Consider the following 25,985-nt stretch of genomic DNA (forward strand, 5'->3'; position numbering starts at 1 on the left):
AAGTTTGAGGTGTTCTCTTGATTTGGAAAAAGTTAAAAACCAAAAAAATACACTTTTTAAAATATTGAATTTCGAAAAAATTTCGAATTTTGGTTTTTTTTTTGCATAATAAAAAATTTTCAACTCCTTTTTAGCCATTGTTGCTACATGAAATCGCTCGTGTAAGTAATGACGATGATTTTGAACCCAGAATCATTAAAATCGGTTCATTTTTGACTAAGTTATTAGCATTTAAAAAATAAATTTCTTATTTCATTAAAAAAAATCGATTTTGAGCCGAAAAACAAAATCGCCGATAAATCTTAAAAAAAAATTTTTCGGGCGAACAAAAAAATACGTGTCTCATTATTTTGACCAGAGAGCAACATATTTGAGTTACATCGAAATCGAAGAACATGGCCCGAATAGCCCGGTTGAATTGAAATGGAAAGCACCAAATATATACATAATTATTTTTTGATGCTGAACATTTTTAAATCTCGTCGCTTAATAAAGCCTGCCTTTCTTGGGTAAGCGCCAAAACAAAAATACTAAGTACACTATATGGACTGCGCCGGTTGGGCAATAAAAGGGCAATCGTTATATTTATTATAATTATTTATAATTTTGCTAAAGCACAGTTATGTCAGAAAAATACGTTCGATATACCTACGAAGCTTAGATTGGAAAGTCACCTTTCAATTTAATGCACAATATGTTTTTTCTAACGCAAATCTTTATTGAGGATAACAATGAAATAACGGGTGATTTTTTAGCTATTATGTTTTCAAACAGTTGGTTTAAACAGCTGACGCACGTTTCGTGTTTTGTTTCACTGTCAAACATCTTCTGTTTGGTCTATAATTTAGCCATGAATCGTCTTACAAACGAACAATGCTTGCAAATCATTGAATTTTATTATAAAAATGCGTGTTCTGTTAAGAAAATTTAAAGTCGAAAAATTGTTTTCAGCGACGAAGCTCATTTTTGGATCAATGGGTACGTAAATAAGCAGAATTGTCGATTTTGGAGTGAAGATCAGCCAGAAGAACTGCAAGAGCTACCAATGTATCCAAAAAAGGTCTCAGTTTGGTGCGGTTTATGGGCTGGAGGTATCAATGGACCGTACTTCTTCAAAGATGCTACGAATCGTAACGTAACTGTGAATGGTGAGCGCTACCGTGAAATGATGTCCAACTTTTTTTTGCCTAAAATGCAAGAGCTTGTTTTGCATGACATGTGGTTTCAGCAAGACAGTGCCACATGCCACACAGCACGCGTAACAATGGACTTGTTGAGAGGCGAGTTCGGTGAACATTTTATTTCACGTTCGGGATCTGTCAATTGGCGACCCAGATCGTGTGATATAACGCCTATGGATTATTTTTTGTGGGACTATGTTAAAGCTCATGTCTATTCAGACAAGCCTGCTTCAATTAACGCATTGGAAGAAAACATTAAAGCATTTATATGTGAGATACCGGCCGAAACATTGGAAAGAGTATCCCAAAATTGGACTAAGTGGATGGACCGTTTAAAGCGCAGTCGCGGTCAACATTTGCATGAAATAATCTTCAAACATTAAATTCTATGGACTGTAATACCGATTTAAATAAAAATTTCATGCATTTTTCTGAATTTTACCTGTGTTTTTTGAAAAACTTTCCTATAGCTCTTAAAAAACCACCCTTTATTTACAGTAGTGAGCATAACTCAATGCATGCTGATTTATTTGTAATATATAAATTTGTTTTAAATAATAAATTAATCGAAAATACTTTAATATTTATTAGTGATCTCGGTAGTCTAGCGTAAGTGCACTAGCCTACCATCCCAGAGGTTGTGGGTTCGATTCCCACGTAAAGCACGGTCCTCGCACTTTTCCAAACTTACCTAGTTTCTAAAAAAAACAACACAGATTCATTCGTCGACGGACCCCAAAACCCTTATCCTTCCAATCCTTACTCCCACCCAGAAGTCAGCGCACTACTTGCATTGTGGCTACTAAAACAACCAATAAAAACAAAGAAAAAGACACAGTTACACATAGCATAAGTGGCGCCAGTAAGAGGAAGCGGGCATGCTCGGTAATAGCGCAGACACACCAAATTTAGCGAAGCCCTCAACCATCTGTGCGATCCATCTGCCAGAAAAATGTGATACACAGATGGCGCTTCAAGCAGTAAGAAGGCGTTGTTCCTAAGCAACGACAGGTGGGCATTGCCACTATTTAGGAATGGTAGCGACAGGCTAATCACCTACCCTGCCAGAAAGCAAAATAGATTAACGAAACCAACGCAAGACTGAGTCTTGTCGAGGCCCTATGCTCCCGAGTGGAATGAACAAAGAAAAAAAACTATTTAAAATCCTTTATGATTTAATTTTTCTTTTAATTGTTTTTAATATTATATAAATGAAACTTGCTAACTTTATAAGAAATTTCGAAAAATTCAAAAAATCGCATTTAGCTAAAATTAAATGCAAGTTTCAAGTGGCTAAAAAATAACTCACATTTTTAATTTTTCATGACACCTTTTTGCACTCTATCTTTATATATAAAAATTAATGTTTGCCTGTATGTCATCGATGAACTCAAAAACTACTAGACCGATTATTATAAAAATTGGTATATATATGTATTTTTCCACGGAGAAGTTTTGTAGAATATGCTCTTTGATCATCATTCAATAATAAAAGGTTTGCTCAGTAAGCAGCTTTCTCATTCCCTCTTGACAAATCAACTCCCTTAGCAAGACACTGGGTTGCTAACTCTAGAAATTTTTAGCAAAAGTGAAAGAAAAGTAAAATTTATAGTAAAAACATTTTGTTTTCAAAGGGGTTTTTAAGCACCAGAACTTGCTCGGTATTTCCATAACCAAAACGATATGGAAAACATCCAGACATACAGCTTAAATCAGGATATGATAGCGCATCTATTAGGGGCAATGAACGTGAAAGATGGACGTTTTGACAATTTGAGCCGGATACTTCAAATATAGATTGGGGAAGTACTTACTAGGTTACTTTAAAAATACATAAGTTACCAACAAGAGCTCACAGCCTCCAGATGGCAGATGGTTTTTTATGAGGAACTTTTTTATGACAGAAATACACTCGGAGGTTTTGCTACCATTTTAAGCAAAAAGTTATTTAATATTTCCGTTTTCTTCATCCTTTTTAAATGTGACTTTTTGTAAGGAAGTGTCAAAATTCTAATGTCATAAGTGAGCAGCTTTCTCGTTCTCCCTTGTCAAATCGGCTCCCTTAGCAAGACACTGGATTATTAGCTGTAGAAAGTTTGAGTAAAAGCAAAATTTGTAGAAAAATCATTTCATTTTCAAAATGGTCTGCTTACGAGCTACAACTCGCTCAAGAGTTTTCATCGGTATGTTCAGGACTATGGTAGTATGACATGGAATACATACCGCTTAAAGCAGAACATGATAGGGTAATTGGCACAATCCGAGATCGATGAGTGGTGAATTTACAAATCTTTATTTCTTGTGATTTGTTGATTTAGAAGGAATTCATCTTTTGCAAAGAGCTAGCATTTCCCAAAGAGTTACGACAGGAAGAATAATTGGATAGTCCCGACGCGACCGATAACATTGCATACCTCATTATAAAAAAGTTGAGATTGACGGAACTTATTTCCAATGAGCCCACCTCTCCATGGATGGATGAAGTGTCCAGAGGAGGCTTAGCAAAGCACAGTACCAACATGAAAAAGCTCCTCAGAAAAAATCATCTACCAGAATCGGCTTAAAACTGTAGGTCGTTCCATTTGAGAACAACATCAAGACATGCGCTACAAATAGGAGGAGGATCTCGGCCAAACAACTAACTGAAGTGAACGTGACAATTATTTATTTATTTTCAACAAAATAGTTTCATATTGGCGAAGCTTCGCAACTTCGCGATCGATTTTAAATTTAATAATTAATTCACAAAATAAAATCTTGGATTAAGTGAAATAATTTCTTGTTTTAATATTAAACTTGGAAATTTCCGCTAATAACTTCTATTTGTACTATTATTTACATTCAAATATTAATTAAAATTAATTTTTTAAACCGTTCGCAGTTTCTTTTAATTTAAGTAAGAAAATACTTTTTTGCTACCATTTTTACCAAAAAGGATTTACTTTGTTCCACCTTATTCACCTTCGTAAATACAACCTTTTGTAAGGGAGTGTCAAAAATCAAATGTCACTAGTGAGCAAACCTTTTATTATTGAATCATGCTCTTTGATGACACTCGCCACCAGGTAGCTCTGCATTCATATTCGTTTTCTTCAGTGAATTTACGAAGATCGTCGAATGTGTATGTGAAGGACTTGACTGCTGATTGGCATTCCGAACGCATTTGTTGTGCAGTTTTTTTTTTTTTTTTGTTTTTTGTAGCATCGTATACCATCGGCGACTGGGCGACATCTTATAAATTCAACAGTATCACGTCGTTCCTGTATAATTATACCTCCAAAGCGACGAGCAATTCACCGATCTATGTATACCTCAAGCACGAAAGAGAAGAGCATTACGAGCCTCAGAACCAGACGAGCAACCAACAACAAGGCTGGAAAATCTTCGAGTACACGCCGCTGAGACCCGTTCGTCTGAATCATCTGAACAACGCGAAGTAAAGTTAGAAACTGATCGAATACGTACTCATCAGACCCGTTCTTCTGAGATTGGCGAACCCATAATTCTTCTTCGAAACATAAATCCACCACGACTTTGCAACAGAACCAAACTCTCAGTCAAGAAAATCATGAACAATGTTATCGAGGCAACAATTTTGACTGGAAAATTCAAAGGTGAAGAAGTACTGTTACCACGTATCCTAATGATCCCGACAGATATGCCATTCGAGTTCAAACGTTTACAGTTCCCGCTGTGACTCACTTCCGCAATGACTATTAACAAAGCACAAGGACAATCGTGACAACTGTGTGGATTAAATTTGGAGAATCCATGCTTCTCACATGGACAGCTCTATGTGGCTTGCTCACGTGACGGAAAACCTTCTGATTTATTCGTCTACGCACCAGATGGAAAAACAAGAAATATTGTATATACCACAACACTTCAATAAACATCGAATTGAAACTAAACTTTGTAATGTCACAATTTTTTCGAAATAAACAAAATCAATAAAATGGTTGTCATGAATTGAATATTTGTTTTTCTTTAAAGTTATTTTTCTTAAATTTATTTTAGTTGTTGTCGTAGCAACGCGCGCCGGGTGCAGCTAGTTCCATATAAAAATGAGTTTCTTGTGAAAGAAAATGCCTAAGACGGTTTAAAAAAAATTAAAAATAATCAACTCCAGTTCTTATAAATTTCATTTGTTATATGGAAAAGCAGCAAGAGGCATCAAATTTAAATCGACAATATTTTAAAGAATATTTTTTAAATCGACGCTTTTTTTGCCGCTTAAAAATTGCACATATTATTATTTAAATTCAGCAAATAAAGTACATACTCGTACATACTTTTTCTACAAATACTAAGTAAATCGTTTAAAATTATAATGAAAATGTGTTGAATTGTTAACCTATTTTGTATAAAGCTCGAAAGTTGTATTTATACGGTCTTAGTTAAAGAAGGAACAATATTAAAAAAATATGTAAAAAACTTTAACTTGTAAAAGATTTCAAATACTAAAATATTTTAATTTAGTTAATTACTAAAAAAATTAGATACTAAAAAATATCTTCATGCACTCAGTTATTCTCGCTACTGTATGTGCATACATATGGATAAATTAGAATTGGAGAGCGTGAATTGTCTATTTCAGTAGAATTAATTAATTTCGAGTTGGTTAATTTTTCATCCCAATTACTCATACACTTAAGTGCATACAATCACTTCCATATCGCAATTTGTGCTCATTTATCTTTTTTTTGCATTCTGCATATATTTGCATCAAACCAAGTTACTTACGTTCTCGCTAACTGTATCGAAATATCCAGCAGCAATTCACCGACCGTAGCCAATTCCTCCGCCTTCCAATCGCCTTTCGGCTGCGCCACATCTGTAATGTGGAATTGATTTTTTTTTTTATTAGTTAGTTATTACTTATTTTTTGCTAATAAGAAATCGAATGTAAAACTTAATAATTTCGCGACACCCCTCTGAAAGAAAATCCCAATATCTCTGTTACCTTCGAGTTGCTTTAGTAAACAATGAATTGGCTTTTGTTTATAATTTACATAAATAGAATACTAAACGGTTTAGGACTTTCATGAATCAAAAACACTGCGTTACAAAAGCGAACTTTTTTTCTGTCCTATGAATCAAATATACTTTTTCGGAAAGGGGAGAAAAAATAAAAATACACGTGTATCGGCGATTTTCATGTACACGTCAGAATTTTTTTTTTATGTAAAAAATATAGAGCTCGTAGTCCGCCTGTGTGAAAAATGTTGGATCAATTTTTAACCCTTTTTCCGTGATCCAATCGCGCTGAATTTCTGCAGGCAGACTCGTGCAAATGTTTTTATTATGTAAAATTAAAAAAAAAAATTTTATCAATTCTCAGATTTTCTTGAATTTTTTTTTTTCTAAAAAGAAAATTTTTTCTAAATTTTCGGCATAACTTGAAGGGTCTCCAAATTTTTAAACAACTTATTAACCTTTAATTTATTGTTTCATACAACACACTCTGTGCCGTTTGTGTGTTTGTTACAGTTCCGGAAGTTCCGATGATCTGACAGTTGCGCTACTACTCGGAGACGTATACTTTGACAATTGTTTTAAGTTCTGTTGCGCGAAAACGTCTTTCTGTATATTTCATCTTACGAAAAATGCAGTGCCCGACTCGAAAGAACTTTTGTTACGTTTGTGGCTTATTCGCACCAAGTAAAAGTTTTAAAAATATTACGAAAACAGTAGTTAATTAGTTTCAGAAAATGTTCAAGACTGCTTATGTTCCTTACTTGTGGTATACTCCGGAAGTCGTGTGCGACTATTGCTATAGAAATTTATGCAAGTTTACTGATGGAAGGCCAACAATAAAGTACTCTGTACCAACAATTTGGCTACCACGTACGGAGCACTGCAGTGAACTGTGCAACTTTTGCGTAACTTTTACTCAAACTAAAGGGTACCAATACTTTCGCCGCAACAAAATTCGCTACGCTAATGTAGAATCGGTTATTCCAGCGGTTCTGTACTCACCAGAAGAAAGTATAGCGGCTTCAATGGAGATTTTTGATGATGTTCCCGAATTAAGGGATGGAGAACCGACAGTAGCACTAACAATGCTATCAACATTTCTTGCATCGAATGTGAGATGCGGGGAACCAGAAGTATCGGAATTTGTACCAACACCCAGTGAACTTGGGACTGCAGTGCCGCATTTAGTAACGCAAGCCGACTTCAATGACCTTCAATAGCGATGAACATGGCGAAAGGTTCCATCAGGACATTGCGGCTATTGAAAAGCGCTTTAAAGGACAAGACATTACGCATATGCTTGGCGAATACAGTTGGTCTATTTGTCACGATATTGACACAAATGCTTACAAACGCAAAAATAAAAGGCCTAAGTTTCTTTAAAAGCATCAAAATTTTTAATGTAACAATTTTTAATTTTAATATAATAAAATTAATAAAAAACTTCGGGGTTTTATATCTCTATTGTAATGCGGAGTGAAATACCTTTCTTTTGATACCCCAAACGGCATATCTCATGCAATTTTTTTTTTAATTTCGAACAGGTGGCAACCTGTGAAACATTGTCAGTGGCAACACCTAGTTGAAAAGTCTAGAAATGTGATACACTATCTGTGTGCCCAATTTCATTCAAATCCGTGTGGCTATACAGATATGCATACAAGAATTGCTCGTTTAAAGTTATATAATACAAAAAAAAAAAAAGTTGTGACGTGTACATGAAAACCGCCGATACACGTGTATTTTTGTTTTTTATCCCCTTTCCGAAAAAGTTTATTTGGTTCATAGGACAGAATGTGTGTAACGCGGTGTAATAAAATATTTGTTCAGTAAGCAGCTTTCTCGTTGCCTCTTCACAAATCGAAACTGGGTTTCTAACTCTAGAAATTTTGAGTAAAAGTAGAGGAAAAGTAGGATTTGTAGAAAAAACAAATGGTTAAAAATAATGTGTATATGGGCAACTATTAGCTCAGGGGTTTCAATATCGATATGTTCAGCACTAGAATAACATGGAATGCATCCTGACATACCGCTGAAGGCGTATAAAAGACAATAAGGAACCAGGCCCCGACGGCGTTCCTAACGTCGCCTTCAAGGCAGCAGTGTAAGCGACGCCAGAAATCTTCGCGACGATGTATGAAGCATGTCTTAATGGAGCGACCTTCCTGTGCAGATGAAAATTGCAACGACTAGTACTGTTACTCAAAGCAGGCAAGCAACCAAATCAGTCCTTGGCACACGGACCCCTGTGTATGCTCGACACGGCGCATCACAGCTATCGGGAATTCTCAACCGGCTTACTATAAATGAGAAATAATTTGGCTTCAGACGGGCTAGACCGACTGTGGACGCTATTATAAAGGTGTCAAATATAGCGAGCGACGCCATTAGCAGAGGACACTCACGGATGTAGTTCTGTGCAATTATCACGCCAGACGTCAAAACTGCTTTCAATTCGGCGTTCAATTCACACTTTACTGTCTCTAAGAAATCTCCAAGTCCTTGGATATCTAATACGCAGAATATGAAGCTACTTTAGGGATAGAATGTTGCAGTATGATTCGGATGACGGTCTGAAGACATATACAATCACTGGTGGCGTCCCTCAGGGATCAGTCCTTGGACTCTCACTGTGGAATGCCATGTACGATGGAGTAGTTAGGTTAAAATTGCCGGATAAAGCAACACTGGTAGGCTATGCCGATGACATCGCTCTCGCGGTCACGGACAAGATGCTAGACCACCTGGAGAAGAAGTGTAATGATGCAGCAGCTAGGGTCCAACTATGGCTTTCTGCAGCGGGGCTGAAGTTGGCCGTACAAAATACAGGCGCGGCCCTCGTAACTGTGCGATGAAACGGCCATGAAATACTGTCGCAAGAGGCAATAAAGTATCTAGGGGTAATGATTGATGCACGGTTCTGCTTTAAGTAACATTTAGCAACTGCCGGTTCCAAATCAGCGGCAGTCAACGGTGCTCTTACAAGAATTCTTCCAAACATAGGCGGACCGCAAGGCGCCAGAAGGCACCTCCTGGCAAGTGTGGTGGATTCAGTTATCTTATATGTTGCTCTTATATGGGCAGGAGCTAAGCAATCGAATGTTAGACCAGTAGCTCAAGTGCACCGACGAAATGCACTGAGAGTAGCGTGCGCATACAAGACCGTATCAGACGACGCAGTTTGCGTCATCGCTGGAAAGCTCCCAATAGATATAGGTACTTGTGCAGGAAATGTGACAAATTTGTGACAGACAAGGAATAAAGCCGACAACTGAAACGAAAGCTGCAGAACGATGTCACGTCCCACAGCGGAAGGCCTTCTGAATACGATGAAGAACGTCTCAAATCACATTTGAAGGAGATCGGTCGAAAAACCAGTCATGAATTGGCGGAAACAATGAACTGCAAACATAAAACGTTTTTTAATCACCTTCACTACATGGGATTTACTGAAAAATTGGGAGCCTGGGTGCCTCACGAGCTCAACGAAAACAATAAATAAGGCCGCCTTCAAATTGCTTTTCAGCATCTCCTCCGCCATCGAGCAACAAGCGGTCATATACAGCGATTTTTGTGCCGAATCGTCACGGGAGATGAGAAATGGTGTCCTTACATCTATGTGAAGCAAAGAAAGGAGTGAGACGCTCCAGGAAATACGCCAAAGCCGAGAATCAAAGTGGATCTTTGGATGGTAATGATACAATATGTGTTTGGTGGGACTAGGAGGGCATGGTTCACTGGGAAATGCTCGAAAAGAATGGGACGGTCCACAAGGAGCTCTACATTTCCCAGATACACCGCGCGTATGAGGTTGTGCGATTGAAAAACATGATCGACATGGTCAAACCATACTCCTTCACGACAACGCCAGACGCCACGTTGCACAAGTCGTCGAAGCCGCACTCTAAGATCTCGAAAGGGAGGCCCTCCTGCATCCACCGTATTCTGCGGACCTTGCAACGACCGATTACCATCTTTTCCGCTTCCTCGCAAAGGGGTCCTTAAAAACTGCCTCACAAACTTCTTTGACACTAGACCAAGCGATTTTTGGCAGAACAGCATCAACAAATTGCTCGGGAGGTGGGAAGAGATTGTAAACATCAACGGCGAATATATAATTGACTCACCCTTTGATTTAATTATTGTTTTTTGTTTAAGTATGATAAAAGTATTCGGTAAAAACGCTACGAACTTATTCCCCAACGTAATACAAAACGGAAACGGTTTTTTTTTCATTAACTTAAAATTAATTAAAATGGGCTACATACCAACCAGCTGTTTTACTAAATAAAAAAAAAAAAAAAATGTTGAATGACGAAAACCTTTAATTGAACCTTTGTATACCGCGGCTGTTTAGTCCGAAACTATCAAACATGACGTACGACGCCATTTCCAAAAATTATAAATCTTCCAAAAGGATGTGATTTCGCGCCAAATGTAATTTATTATAAGTGGGTTTAGCTTAGCAGCAGTTTTTTACTTTTAAATCAAATTTCATAGCTATCAAGAGAAGCACTAGCTCAAAATATCTTTAACCAAAAATGCTAAAAGTTTCTCAAATACTTGAGCCATGGGTGATTAGGTTTACATTGAATTAGGAGGAAAGGATGACTTTACTAAATTTCATTTTTCTAATTTAGTAATAATTTTAAGATAAAGAAAAAGGATGCGTTACGCTGCAATTGTACCTGTAAAATTCACCAGTTTTTTGCATCGAACAAAGAAGACTTTCGAACTATGCAATCACAATCCTAAACTAACAATCAAAGTGCACCAGTTTGATACCAGCGGACCTCTCTACGGGGAATATTTTATGATTTATTAAACTCATACTCACGTATTCGTTTTCGCGCATCCAAATAAGCGGAATTCACTGCATCATAGGTGATGCAGGTGTTGTCTGCTGTGTAGGGGTTTCTGTAAAAAAGGAAAAAAGAAAAATAATTACCAATTAATAACCTCAACTCAAATTGGATTTTAAATTAGTTGCTTATGTATTAAATAATGAAGAAATGCTGAGCATCATCAAATTCCTTTGTGTTCACGCTGTTTAAAATAAGTACAAAATCTAACAACTGTATTGCAAAATTCACCATTATTTTATTGAACTTGCGCGAAAATTCTAAACCCTACTCAATCCTTTGCACTGCCACACAATTCAATTCAGTTTCAGCCTTTCACAGCTTCACAGCCCAACAAATCGACTTTAATTGTATTTCATCACGCGCTTTAGTAACCCACTTTGTCTCTTCTTTATTATCCAATCAACTTGTTGCTCGCTTATCGGTTGTAAACACTCCACGCCACACCACAGGCAAATACAAGTACATCATAAATATCAAATGTACGAGTATGAACAAGAATGGGCGAGTTCGATGCCTACGTCAGCATAGCGCTGACAACATAAGTACCCTGCAGGGAAAAATACTGCTACTTGAGAACTACAACGCTAGCGGTTCACTTTTTAGCTCGTGTTTTATCTTTTTTTCTATGTTAGCAAGTGGTAATTTTAACACAGGGATGTCTTACGAAACTGGGGTCGGCATAGTGTACTAAATAATTAATGCAATAAACGGATAGTTAAAACAGTGGGAAACTGAAGAATTATTTTAACCTTATTTTAACTACCTTAAAAAATTTAGTGGTAGTGCAAAATGCCCAACCCTGCTGCGAAATGTTAATCGTCCGGCCTTGCATCAGCGAAATACCAGTTCATACTAGGCAAAAAAAATCTAGTACAATATATTTCTAAAATAACAAGTTTTGTACCAGTTAAAAAAACATACAGCTGGTCCATTCCAACCTTTCAAAATTTTCTATTTCATATTGAAAGTGTCTGCAGATTATAATTATCCTTAAAGTTAAATGACACTTTTTTCAGGTACAGCCATTAATTAAACACTCAAAAATTGGTTCAAATTTTCACCATGAGTAAATTCTAAACAAAATTAAAACAATAATAAAACGTCTCTTTATAATTCCTCAGAGTTCCTCTAAAGGGGGCAGATACCTGTAAACGGCCATATTTTCCCTGATTTTCATTAAAATTACTTAAAATGAAGAAGTCAATATATTTTTTCAAAATTGGCATATAGTTTATTTATACATTAAAGTAATATAATTTTTTTTATTTTAATCATTTAAAATGGCGGATGTACACTCAATTATTCCAGGAAGGTCGCAGCGGGGCTTCTCAATCGACTGGCATTGTAGCATCGGCGACAGTGACCTAAATACAAACAACCAAAATTTTTTTTGTTTACGAATGTCATAATTTCTATATGAATTAAAAAAAAATTAAAAACAAATCAAAAATCGCGGAATAAAAAGCTTAAAAAAGTGAATTTTGGGGCGAATTTTCTTACTATCATACTTTTGTCTCGAAAAAATTATTTTTTTTGAAAAATTCTCGAAATTGTAAATTCACATAGAAAGTAATATCATAAAAAAGATGTGTGCAAAATTTCAAGGAGATCAGTCAATAACTTTTCTAGCTATCGTGTACGTCAATTCGAAAAATATATTGTAGTTTTGAGAAAAACGCGTCTTAAGTTTGAATACATGAAAATTCCTCTCCCAGCGCTCGAAAACAAAGAATAGAGTCGTCACGGTCGACGATTTGTAATATAAGAAATACTTAAATTTATGTTCTAAAAATTGTTTGACATATTCTTAAAGGATTTTATTAACATTTTATGAAAAAATAATTATTTTTTTCGAAATTTTACAGTTATCTGTCCCCTAAATAAAAGTCAAAAGACTAATGTCAACACAATTTGCTGGATTCATTTAATTTCAATGCTTAGTCGCCTTACTTTCTGTTTGCACGTTCACGTGCTCAACGTAAGACAGAATACTTTATGCTCAAGGAAGATAGAATACATGATTGCGCCTTCCGAATTCGAACAAAAGGAAGGGGAACTACTTGTTTTTGAAGAGGAAGAGTAGGCGAAATCAGTGAAAACAAGCAAGCACAAGAAATTGTACACACACTCACACACATACTTTCTAGCCAAAAAAATGCATTTGGATAAGCCTCCATTTGCCCTTTAACAATTTAATACGCGGCACTTCGATTGCATTAATTTGTTTAATTTTAATCTCTCAAATCAAAATATTACCAAGCCATTCACAAAATTTTCACAAACATGCAATTACTCCTCCTTTTGTTTGTGGGAACTGACTTCAGACTTGTCAAAATTGCGAAAAATAAAGTAACTGCTTTTTAACGGCACCACCTAAGGTGCTCAATTTGCCCTGCTTTATGCTGGTATAAGTGCTTAAAACTATCGTATTTTCTAGATGTGACAACTCGTATTTTCTGGCGAATTCATTCTTGTCATCTGGCATTCATGTTTTGGTTTTAGTAGGTACCTCATTCGTTCGGTATTGTTCCCAGTCGTTTCGCGAATGTTCAGGAGGGTTTTTCTGCGATGGCCATTTGAAAAAACCGGTTTTTTATTAAATTAAAGTGCTTTCCTCAATTATATTTCTTGCTCAGTGGCGCTGGTAAAGCTTATTATAGATCCTAAAAAAAACAAATTAATTAATAGGACTATGAATAAGTTCGTGCGGTTTTTTTTCGAAATTTGAAACTTTATTGACGTAAAATGGTTACAAATTTAATATTCAAAATATTGTCCATCGCTTACTACTACTTTTTCCCATCTTTCTGGCAATTCACGGATTCCCTTTGTGAAAAATTCGGTCGGTTTTGCCGCAATCCACGAATCGATCCATTTTTTGACTTCATCGTAATTACGGAAGTGCTGGTCAGCCAGGCCATGTTGCATCGATCGGAAGAGATAGTAATCGGATGGCGCAAGGTCTGGACTATACGGCGGGTGGGGTAGGACATCCCATTTGAGCGTTTCTAAGTATGTTTTGACCACTTGTGCAACATGTGGCCGAGCATTGTCATGTTGCAAAATAACTTTGTCGTGTCTATCGGCGTATTGCGGCCGTTTTTCTCGCAGTGCTCGGCTCAAACGCATCAATTGTCGTCGGTAGACATCCCCCGTAATCGTTTCATTCGGTTTCAGTAGCTCATAATACACAACACCCAGCTGGTCCCACCAGATACACAGCATAACCTTCAGGCCATGAATATTCTGCGCCGACGTCGATGTTGAAGCATGGCCAGGGTATCCATACGTTGCCCGACGTTTTGGATTGTCGTAATGGACCCACTTTTCATCGCCAGTCACAATTCGATGCAAAAAACCCTTTCTTTTGTGCCGTTGAAGCAGTTGTTCGCATGCCATAAAACGGCGTTCAACGTCTCTTGGCTTCAATTCATACGGCACCCAATGGCCTACCTTTCGGATCATTCCCATGGCTTTTAAACGTTTGGAAATGGTTGATTGATCAACTCCCAAAGTTTTTGCAACCTCTTCTTGCGTTTGAGCCGGATCTTGATCGAGCAATTCCTCCAATTCGGTATCCATGAACTTTGGCGGCGCACCCTCGCGTTCTTCGTCTTCCAAGCCAAAATCACCACTTTTAAAGCGTGCAAACCACTTCTGGCACGTTCGCTCAGATAGAGCATGCTCACCATAAACTTCCACCAAGATACGATGACTTTCGGCTGCTTTTTTCTTCATATTAAAATAATGAAGAAGAATTCCCCGCAAAAACACATTATTTGGCACGAAATTCGACATTTTCAAGTGTGGTAAAAATATTGTTGTTTACGCTTCAAATAAAAAACTTATACTGACGTTTGTGCCTTACGACAGTAGCTCTCCAATGAATGTTTGGAAATGTGGATCGATGGAATAATAATCAAGTTACGCCATCTGTTGTAAAACCGCACGAACTTATAAATAGACCTATTAAAATACAAAAAGCCGCATGGAAAATTTATATCTGCCCTGAGGCTCTTATTTCCGTAGATTCCGTCCATGTTGTACTCCATTATTTCATCGGCGCTAAACACGTTTTTTAGATTTCCGATAATGGATTGCTAAAGCACACTCTTTGTTCATAAAGCAATAAAGGTGATGTAGGATGTTTAATTTTCACCCTGTGTCGGTCATATTGAGCTACCTAATAAATCCGTGATGTGGTCCTCTTGGAAAAGCTACTTTTTAATCACAGCAAAATCTAAAGAGTAATTACTTAAAAGCATATAAATCAAAACTTTTGCGAAAAATAGACGCCAGCTGTCTGTAATACTGTTTTTGTTATGCTACTAAAGGTAGTCAAAAGAGGGATTTAAGGTTGTTCATGTCCCAAAAGAAAAAAAAAAATGGGTAAAATCATTCGACACTGAATTGAAACCAGGCGAAAAAGTTAGCGTGTATCACTTTTCGGCAAGTGCTTTCGAAATACGACCAGATCGGAAGAGGGAAAAGTTGCCTATCGAAATTTTGCATTCCTGGAATAATTCCGAGACGGGCCATCCTTTGGTTAATGCTTCTACTCAAACAGAGTAAATACTTTTTTATTTAAAAAAGTTAATTTTATTTAAACGATTTTTATTTTAAATCATATACTGATTGTCATGTGTTTCACCTGGAAAAAGGATTGCCCCATCTTAAGGAGTACCTTAGGAAACTATGTAGATAAATTCAAATCCATCGTCAGTCAAAAACTTTTTGAGGGACAGAATATAAAGGTTTAGAACACCCAAACAAAACAATTAATTGTGCTTGCGACGATACGGCACAGGAAATATCCAAAATTCTTGCATAGATTAACATAGGTCTTCTGATATCTTCTATGGTTCACATTGACCCTTTTTCAATTTTTTACTACCTTTTCGGAAATGGCATAAGTTTGCCCCTTTTCCCCTCATTTCAAAATTGAATCAACCTTTTATTATTGAATCACGCTAAACTCCATCTTTGTTCAATTTTTCGCCACCAAGTTTTTACTCATTTTATTTAAACTTCTGTGGAGTTTTGTAGAGTTCAGAGGAAAACAAGATTTATTCTCTTCCGTAGAATCTTACTGAACCAATTTTAATATTCTAGTCAATGACGAACTTGTATGATATTTTCTACGACAAGCAAATCTCTTTAGAATCATTAGAATGATTCTATATCAGCTTCGCTTTTCTCTACAGGGTGCTGCCACACTAACATCAATACATACAAATAATTGTATGTTAACAATATGTAGACCCCCACATGAATTTGTCAATGTATCCTCCCATTCTGGGCCAACGATGAGATCTGCGTCATAGAGACTGACTGTAAGGAAGCTGATAATCACATTATTGCCATTTCAAAGGATAAATACCGTTAAGGCGGAAATACTTGTAGTGGCTGGCATGTGAAACAAGTGGTCGAATCTTAATATTGCGTGAAAATGCTATAATCCTGAGCACAGTTGTCTCGCGGTGCCGCAGCGCTACGGTTCAAACGCACTCACTTCCTCAGTCTTGGTTACATGAAAATGTGTTTGGAAGAGTCGAAATTGAAATTGCAACAAATTTTAATAAAATGCAAAGATAAATGCATCGATCCGAAAGCATATAGTTGTGTGCAGAAGTTTATAAGTGAGAATGAAAGTGGGAGTGCATGTAGAAGTTGGAAGCTATTCAAATTTTGCTTGATATTTGCTCTACTGGCATATGGATATAATTACTTCTTCAATGAGTTATCGTCAAAGGTAAGGTAGCTTTTTTTATGGATTAATAAATATGAAGGGCGTTCAAATAAAACGAATGTCCGTGGGAAGAATCGACACTTTTTTCAATGCCTTTTTTACTGTATATAAAGAATGTTGGAAATTGACATAACTGGATATTGCAAATGGCTTGTGTTTTAAATATCTGTGGTTGTTTTACAACAACATCAAAAATCAACTGTAAGTGCAGCTCAAAACTGTGTTAGTTATTGGTACACATTTTCGAGCAATTTTTTTTGCTGAATACAAGTGAATAGTATAAGTTCGGAACTCAATTAAAAACTCTTTCATCCCCCAAATCACTTAGTTTGCGTGATGAATTAAATATAATTGACGATTTCAAGAAAGCCAAAACTATTGAACAAATCTATTTGAAGAATGGGGTTCCTAAATAAAGCCTTTGTCTGATAACAAAGTGATAAAAAGTGTATAATGAACCTTATTGCTACCATCGAATGCCTTGAAAAATACAACAAAACATCTAACAAACTTATATGGAACAGATCAAACAATTTTTATTGAGAAGCCTACATCACGGCCACAAACCGTCTCATTATCAAACACAATCAAGCATACCAGACTTTTTTCCACGAAATTTCCGAGAAGTCCGATAATTTTGGAGCGGAGCTTTAAATTTAACTCGTTTACTATTTTATTCTTGGTATTTTCATTTTTTTCACATAACGGTTGTATGTAACAGCATAAGTAGATTGAGGTATGAGGTACATACAGGCATGCATATACATATGCAACAAACTGTTGAGAATGATGAGAGCAGTCGATTTAGCCATGCCTGTTCAAGCGTCCGTGTGCACTCGAGTAAAAACTTATGTATTTCCATGAAACTTGACACACATATTACTCTTTAACCAATATTAAAAATGAGCGGAATGGGATAATAACCACGTACACCTATCATAGAACAGTAATTTTCAGAAAAGCAAAACACATTACGAGTATATCTCTATTATTCTTGCTACAATTTGTTGTAGCGGCTTGATCTTTTCCCACGAATGAAGGGATCCGCAGTTTTATTACCCTCCGAATGGTAGGGGAGCTTATTCATGCCAGCAATAGCAAGCAACTTGGAGGGTTGTCGTTATCTGTCGAGAGGTGACTGTTAATAGAAAAAAAATGTTCCACCAATTGGTGTTCCATGCTCGGGGTTTCAAACCACATGCGGTGTAGTTTGGCATTACCGAATGATAGTGACGAAGCAACCCATTCAGATACAGCAGTCGCCATAAGTGTATATTTCGGAAACTACTCGCCAAACTTGGTGCACATATTGCTCTCCATGTCACTTAGATCTGACAATAATATTATATCATATAAAACCATGCCCAACTTTCTTTTCACACAGTCCTTTTTTCAACGATTTTGAAATAAAACGGTTCACTAATGAATTTTTTTACACGAAGTTTTCGTTCTTGCACGAATGTCAAAACAAAAAACGTTTTTCTAAACAAACAATAATTCGTGAAAGGATGTCTTATTAAGTAAAAATGTGTCGTGTAAGAGCAATAAGTATATTATAGAACTAACCAAGTCCAACAGTGCATTAAAATTTCAACGTAATATTTAGGTAGCGTCTAGCTTAATAACAAGTATTGTGCAAGGTGGTGCAAAATTAATCATCCAATTTTTTTTTTTGAATAATTTTTTTGCCAAACAAAGAAAAACGATTTTGAGCGATTAAAATCTTTATTTCACCTTTACGCGCTCCATTGCTTGTCTGTTTGTATGATGCAGCTATCTGGTTCACAAGTGTCAAATATGACTGACGTACGCCGCCATTTGCAAAAATTATAGGTTTTCATAGGGTGATTAATTTTGCGCCACCTTGTATTTACAACTCGAGAAAGCAAACAAAAAACAAAAAATAGTCGCTAATAACAGATTTTGTTACAACGAAGAAACAAACGGATGCCGTTAATAATTTGAATAAAATTCCACAGATGGGCTGGACATATAATATTTGACTTAGTATCTGACATATCTACTGATGATGCGCTTTTGGTCCAGTTCGTAATATATGTGCACGCTTCTTATCAAGTAGCCATGCAAAGTTGCAAAATTGATTTTTATTCTAATTTCAATTTGAATTCTTATCGGTTTTGTGGATTGATTTTTCACTTCACATTGTAAATACTTAAGTATGTAATATGGATTTTATTATTAGATCTTTTGCACGTTTTTTTGGGAAAATATTTAAAGTTTTTCATTTTACATGATTTTTTTAAGTCAAGAAACCTATCCCCAATGACCCTCACCATATGTGGCATATATTTTTTTGCACGATTTTTTGAAAGCATTTCTAAGAAATGATTTTGCTCTTACCAACTATAACTCTCATTGTCTATAAGTTTGATGGAGTCCAAAAATTAACAAGCAGTCCAAATAAAATTTCACTAAAAAGTATGCGGGTCGGACCGAACTTGGCCTTCCTAAATTATTTTTGTTTTGACCACATACGGCACTACTGGCGCCTATCAAGATTATGTTTAATTAGTAGCATCTCTGTAAAGAACAAACAATAGGTTTCAGCCAGATCGATCTATGTCTTTGTGTTTGGCATTCGTTTGAATGAATTTGAGGAAGTCAAATGATTCTCATTTTCGATCACGACAACGGACCAGCTCACAGTTCAGCAATTGAGATCGTAAAATTAACGAAAGTAAGGTTCCAAATCGTTTCACATCCTCCCTATTCTCTAAATCTGGCTCCCTCGGATTCCCCGGACTCTGTTTGTTTCCCAATTTGAACAAATGGCTGACGGGAAAAAATTTTTATTCAATTGGCTATTTCGAATGGTTAGAACAACAAAGCCGCGGGCGCCGACGGACTGCCGGGTGAGCTATTCAAACATGGCGGCGAGGAGCTGGTAAGGTGCATGCATCAGCTTCTATGCAAAATATGGTCGGATAAAAGCATGCCTGCCGATTGGAATTTAAGTCTGCTCTGCCCAATCCATAAGAAGGGTGATCCTGGAATCTGTGCCAATGACCGCGGTTCTAGCGAGCGTATTGTGTGAAAGGCTGAAGCCCACCGTCAACCAACTGATTGGACCTTATCAGTGTGGCTTTAGACCTGGAAAGTCTACCATCGACCAAATATTCACAATACGCCAAATCTTGGAAAAGACCCACGAAAGGAGAATCGACACACACCATCGTTTCGTCGATTTCAAAGCTGCATTCGACAGTACGGAAAGGAGTTACTTGTATGCCGCGATGTCTGAATTTAGTATTCCTACAAAACTAATACGGTTATACAAGATGACGTTGCTCAACACCAGCAGCGCCGTCAGCATTGGGAAGGACCTCTCCGAGCCGTTTGATACCAAACGAGGTTTCAGACAGGGTGACTCGCTGTCGTGTGACTTCTTTAACCTGATGTTGGAGAGCATCGTACGAGCCGCAGAACTTAATCGCTCAGGCACAATATTTTATAAGAGCGTACAATTGTTGGCTTTTGCCGATGACATCGATATCATGACGCTGAAGCGACGCTTGGAGTGTTCGAGAGAAAGATTCTGCGTAAGATTTTTGGACCCTTGCACGTTGGCAACGGCGAATATCGCAGACGATGGAACGATGAGCTGTATGAGCTTTACGACGACATAGACATAGCGCAGCGAATAAAGATCGGCTACGTTGGCTGGGTCATGTCGTCCGAATGGATACAAACGCTCCGGCTTTGAAAGTATTCGATGCGGTACGAGCTGGCGGTAGCAGAGGAAGGCCTCCTCTGCGTTGGAAAGATCAGGTGGAGAAGGACTTGGCTTCACTTGGTGTGTCCAATTGGCGCCGGTTAGCACGAGAAAGAAACGACTGGCGCGCTTTGTTAAACTCTGCCAAAATCGCGTAAGCAGTTATCGCGCCAATTAAGAAGGGAAGAAGTTTTTCGACTTGGAAAAATCCTATTACTCGGAAGGGATCAACAAACTAGAACATCGTTGGACGAAGTGTATAAGCCTAAAAGAAGACTGTGCCAAAAAATAAAAAATGTTCACCCCAACAATGAAGTAGTTTTTATTTTTGCACGGACTTTTCAAACGAGCTCCATTTTTTTTCTATAGCGTCAACTTTAGCTAAGTGTGCCTGTACAACATTTAATTGAGAAAATGTAGGTTATTTTCCAACTGCCACGAATTTTTTTAAATATTCATAAATTAAATATTTTATAAAAGCCTGCTCCATTTGAAGTAGCGATCCAAAGGGAGAACTCTCCAAACATAAAAACCTCAAGAATTCCGATATTTCGAATTCGATAAGGTGAAAAAGAAGCTCAGACCATGCCAGTCTTGAAAGAATGAATACTTGTTTATCTTCCGAAATTAACTCAAAAAGGCAGATCAAAGCTGAAAGGTTAAAATATTCTACAAAAAAAAAGCTCTATATTTTACCTTAAGCAACTGCAGACACGACATAGATTTGAGAGGAATTCGAGGAATCGAATATTTAACACCAACACTTACACTGCGCTTGACCAGCATACGCGTCATTTTTCGATTTTCGTGAAATTTGTGCGCACTTTGTAAATGGAGCGACACAGTTAACTGGTTAAAATCAAGTGATTGTGCTTTTGATAAAACAAATGAGGCCTCAACCCTCTTTTTAAAAAGCAGTGATAAAGAGAATTTTACCATTGAAGCAATGGTATCTAATATTATATTATAATGCAACAACACGAAACCTAGGGTGAACAAAATTAGGAATATCTCTAGCAACAAGAAAGCGCTTAAATTACTCTGGATACCAAGTCATGTTGGCATTTATGGTAATAAAAAAGCAGACAAATTAGCCAAATGTGCAACCAAAGCGCTGCTCATCACTACACCATTCTACATACTTACACAACAATAAAGGCATCAAAAGAGCTGCAAACTCGATAATAGCCAGCACACAAAACTGGAATAATTACTTACACCTACTTCTACAAACACGTTAACCCTAATAAAAGTGCTCCTCTCTATCCAACGACTGTATCACCTCGAGAAGCTGTCATCTTTACCAGATTCCGCATCGGTCACACTAAATTAGCCAACAAATTAGAATATGTCAATCAACCACCTAACAAGTCAATGTGCAGCAGCTGGAGCCACGGCAAGTTCGATAGGGATCCCCAATCTACAAGGTCTACTCAGTACTGTCAATGAAACAAACATTAAAAGTTTTTCCAAATTTTTGAAAAGAAGCAATATTTACTATGAAATATGACACCAGTTGCACTAATATGTTGCTTCGTTAGAACTATTTATTCATTTAACTAAATATAAGGCAAACACACAGGTACTAGCCGAAGCCCTTCAGCTGATCTTGCTAAAAATTAAAACTAAAATTTGTAATTTATTTACTTTTTAAAATAAATAATATTATATAATAATAATGCATTATTTCCAGCGTTGTCTCTTGGAGTTGCCTCGTGCACTTCGCTACGCCCTTCGACCGCCCGAAGATTGCGCCTTTTGCGAGAACATTGAGAGCGCAGTGCGCTTACGCGGCGTTACAAGTGAGGAATTCGCATCGAAATATGCCTACACTGGAGGGCCAGTTATAGTCGAGGATGCAACTACGAATTGGACAGCGCCAACGGTGAGTGAGTGCGTTATAAAAGCTACACTTTTCTTATTGTCTTGAGACTGCTAATTTTGGATATTCCAATAAAAATTAATTTTAAAGATAAGTTTACAAAATAGGATCTGAAAATATTGAATTTTTTGTTTTGGTTTCGAAGAGAGAACACGAGTTAAATCAAAAACTAGTTGTATATTGGTTATGGCAATAAATTTCCGCGCTCGTAAAAGAGGTGTCGCTCTGATACTATTTTTGTATTCGCTCTAATAATATACTGGTGATTTCAAGGTGTACTACTGTGGGCAAAAAGTAAGGTGAATTTATTTGTCAAACTTCGCGGGATTAAAATTTCGCTCTAGTTATTTTTTTCATGAGTTGGCAGCAAATAGTTGTTAATAACATCTGGGCCAACTTTCATGTGAATGTCATTATCAGTAATATATTTACACTTGTGTTTACTAAACGACCAAGAGTGCATTTTTCGATTTTTACGATGTCTGATTTGATTGAGCAGAGAAGTGCCATCATATTTGGTTTGCGGAATGAAATTTCGGCTGCGGAAACGTTTAGCATGTTGCAGAAGGCATTTGGTGATTCGACCATGTCGCAGCAAAATGTTTATAAGTGGTACAAAGACTTCAAAGAGGGTCGAGAACGTGTTGATGACTTGGAGCGCTCCGGACGACCATCACGACAGATGACCAACACGTCAATAAAGTGAAGGAGTTAGTGCTCAAAAATCGTCGGTTGACTGTTAAAGACCTTACTGATATGATCGGAATATCAGAAGGATCTGTGAAAACCATTTTGAAAGACCATTTGGGCCTACGAAAAGTCAAATCTCGTTTGGTACCGAAAACTCCCAATTTCTTGGAAAAAAGTCGTCGCGTTGATGTATGTGAAACAATGCTTTCAGACTATCAGGTCAAGCTCAAATGCATCATTACGGGAGATGAGACTTGGTTTTATGCTTACGGCCCTGAAACAACCGACCAATCAAGCGAATATCGTGCTAAAGACGAGGCCAGACCGAAAAGAGCACGTCAAAGTCGTTCAAAAATAAAGGTCATGATGACAGTTTTTTTCGATTTTCTTGGTGTGGTGCACTATGAATTCCTTCCACCTGGCCAAGCTGTTAATAGGGATTATTATTTGATCGTTATGCGTCGTTTACGTGAAGCAATTCGTCTAAAAAGACCAAAATTATGGGCCAACAACTCTTGGTTTTTGCATCACGATAATGCACCGCCTCACACTGCACTCGTTCTTCGTGACCATTTCGCCAAAAATTCCACGCATATCGTTCCGCAACCACCGCATTCGCCTGATTTGGCTCCGTGTGACTTCTGGCTATTCCCAAAACTCAAGGAACGCGTTTTGAGTCGATTGAGGAGATTAAAGCTGAATCGAAGAAGGTGCTGATGGCTATACCGGAAATGGACTATTTGGCATGTTTCGGGGATTGGAAAAATCGTTGGCATAAGTGTATTTCATCGAGAGGGGATTATTTTGAAGGGAATGAAATTGATTTACAAGAATAAATAAAGATTTTTCATTTTACAACCAAATTCACCTTACTTTTTGCCCACAATATGGTTTCGATCGCAGTAGTTGACCTTTGTGTGAAACGTAAAGATCTTTTTTATCTGACATCAAAAATGTCTACGTTCGTCTCGAAAAAACAGCATTTGCGGGAAGTCATGCCTCATTACTACCTTTTAAAGAAAAGTTCAGCTGAAACGTGTTGTATATTGATCAATATTTACGGTAATTACGCTCCATCAAATACAACTTGTAAAGAGTGGTTTCGACGCTTCCAAAGTGGCAATCTCGATGTGAGTAATAAAGATCGCGAAGGGGCACCGAAAAAATTCGAAGATACTCAACTACGACAATTATTGGATGAGAACGCATGTCGAACCCTTGATGATACATAATATATGTCTTAAGAGTTGGATTTTGACAGATCAACCATCGGTAAATATTTGCACGCGATGTGAATGGTCCAGGAAGCAAGTAACTGGGTACCACATCAATTGAAGGAGGCGGATATCGAGAAACGTTTGGTGATGTGTGAGATGCTTCTTGAACGGCAGAAAAGAAAAGGTTTTTTGCATCGCATCGTCACTGATTGGGTTTGGCATGATTACAATTCGCAAGTGCTCAAATTCGAAACCCCGGGCTCGATACACCAATTGATAGAAAAATTATTTTCCAATAGCGGTCGCTCCGCGGCAGGCAATGACAAACCTCCGAATGTATTTTCGCCATGAAAAAGAGTTAATTATAATTTAAATTTTTTTAAAGAATCAACTTGGACGACAAGGCATACTTAAAAAAGTATACAACATCGAATGCTTTTTGCATTCGCATTTGTCTTATAGCCCCTTCCTACCGCTCCACGTTTACGCTAAAAAGATGCAACGCTATATAAAGCTTATAAATATTTTCATTTTTCTTTATTCACAGAAATTCGACTATTGGTACTTTCGCGATATCTACATGAATGCAAAACGCAAACAAAAAATTCTCGATTGCCAATTTTTACCCTACAAAACAGGCTTCAGGGATATTTTTAAAGCTTTAGATATGCCGAAGGAGCGAGTAGAATTACAGCCCGGTAACAAGCCATGGTACTTTGGCTGGAGTAATTGTAATCCGGAGACAGCAGAGGAGTTGCGCAGGCACTATGGGCGTCCTTACTTTCTCCCACCCACATCCGAAAATAATGCAGTCGATTGGTTCTTCATTGGCACAGCCGGACTGGGCGCGCATATGCATGTAAGTGATGAAGTCATAAAAATATCTGTAATTCAATATTAAAACTTTCTTCTCTTTATGATTTCTGCAGATCGATAATGTACGCCTACCTTCGTGGCAGGCGCAGCTGTCGGGCAGTAAGCGTTGGTTACTTGCACCGCCACCGGAATGCTATTTCAGATGCAAACGCTTCGATACCATTGTGCGCAGAGGTGATATAAGTAAGACTTTCGATTTTTCCCCCGTTTTTGATATTCATACTCTACAGAGGGCTTTCAAGTGTGTGTTTAATTGTGATTTTCTTTTTAATATCCTTGCAGTTGTTTTGGACACCAACAAATGGTATCACCAGACATTTGTGCAGCCGGGAGAAGTTAGTCTTACCATTGGTGCCGAGTATGATTAAGAGTGCTCTTGAGGTCGCAGAATCAAAGCAAAATATATTTTGCAATCAATATTCTTGCATATATGTAGCTCATGTGAATTCCTATAGACATAACTATAGTTAAATGTATTTGAACACTAGAATACGCCACAAGAATATATGTATGAGCGTGAGTTAGATGCGAATCGTTTATCTATCGTTTTTTTTCTTTTTGCTTGAATGAGTGGCTGAAATAAGCGTTTTTAACATATCTGTAAAGTAAGTACAAGTACACCACATTTAGCGTAGCCGAATGGGTACGACTTTGCATTCGGTTGAGCATTAAACTGCATAACTGTTTTTGAGAGAGAAATTTAAATAGTTTATTGCGTCAACTACCTTCGCTTTCTTCTCTTTTTTGAAATGAAAACTTCTTTGGACGCTTTTGAAATTTTTGCAGGTGGTAAATTTATTTGCTCGCTAACAGCG

At 37.3% G+C, this 25,985-nt stretch overlaps 2 protein-coding genes across 2 annotated transcripts in view; one reads left to right on the forward strand and one right to left on the reverse strand.

Annotated features, from left to right (window-relative positions):
• Positions 1 to 25,985, reverse strand: part of LOC128855194 (peroxidase) — a 155,253-nt gene that overhangs the window by 19,427 nt on the left and 109,841 nt on the right. The window contains exons 3-4 of the mRNA XM_054089906.1: positions 10,996 to 11,075; positions 5,925 to 6,015 (exon numbers count right to left, since the gene is read on the reverse strand). Of these exons, the coding sequence (XP_053945881.1) occupies positions 5,925 to 6,015; positions 10,996 to 11,075 (171 nt within the window). The remainder of the gene's footprint in view (positions 1 to 5,924; positions 6,016 to 10,995; positions 11,076 to 25,985) is intronic.
• LOC128855195 (bifunctional arginine demethylase and lysyl-hydroxylase JMJD6-A) lies at positions 16,455 to 25,694 on the forward strand. The gene is made up of 5 exons (XM_054089907.1): positions 16,455 to 16,775; positions 22,199 to 22,390; positions 24,842 to 25,153; positions 25,224 to 25,353; positions 25,453 to 25,694. Exons 1-5 carry the CDS (start codon positions 16,554 to 16,556, stop codon positions 25,536 to 25,538), a joined length of 942 nt encoding a protein of 313 aa, XP_053945882.1. The 5' UTR covers positions 16,455 to 16,553; the 3' UTR covers positions 25,539 to 25,694.

This window comes from Anastrepha ludens, chromosome 2, assembly GCF_028408465.1.
Source record: "Anastrepha ludens isolate Willacy chromosome 2, idAnaLude1.1, whole genome shotgun sequence".
Taxonomy (NCBI): domain Eukaryota; kingdom Metazoa; phylum Arthropoda; class Insecta; order Diptera; family Tephritidae; genus Anastrepha; species Anastrepha ludens.

Bases quoted from the DNA above. Each gene is read 5' to 3' on its own strand.
- LOC128855195 (XM_054089907.1), top strand. From the start codon at position 16,554: ATGAAAATGTGTTTGGAAGAGTCGAAATTGAAATTGCAACAAATTTTA. The intron at 22,391-24,841 runs GTGAGTGAGTGC...CTTTATTCACAG, and splicing joins CGAATTGGACAGCGCCAACG to AAATTCGACTATTGGTACTT. The intron at 25,154-25,223 runs GTAAGTGATGAA...TGATTTCTGCAG, and splicing joins GACTGGGCGCGCATATGCAT to ATCGATAATGTACGCCTACC.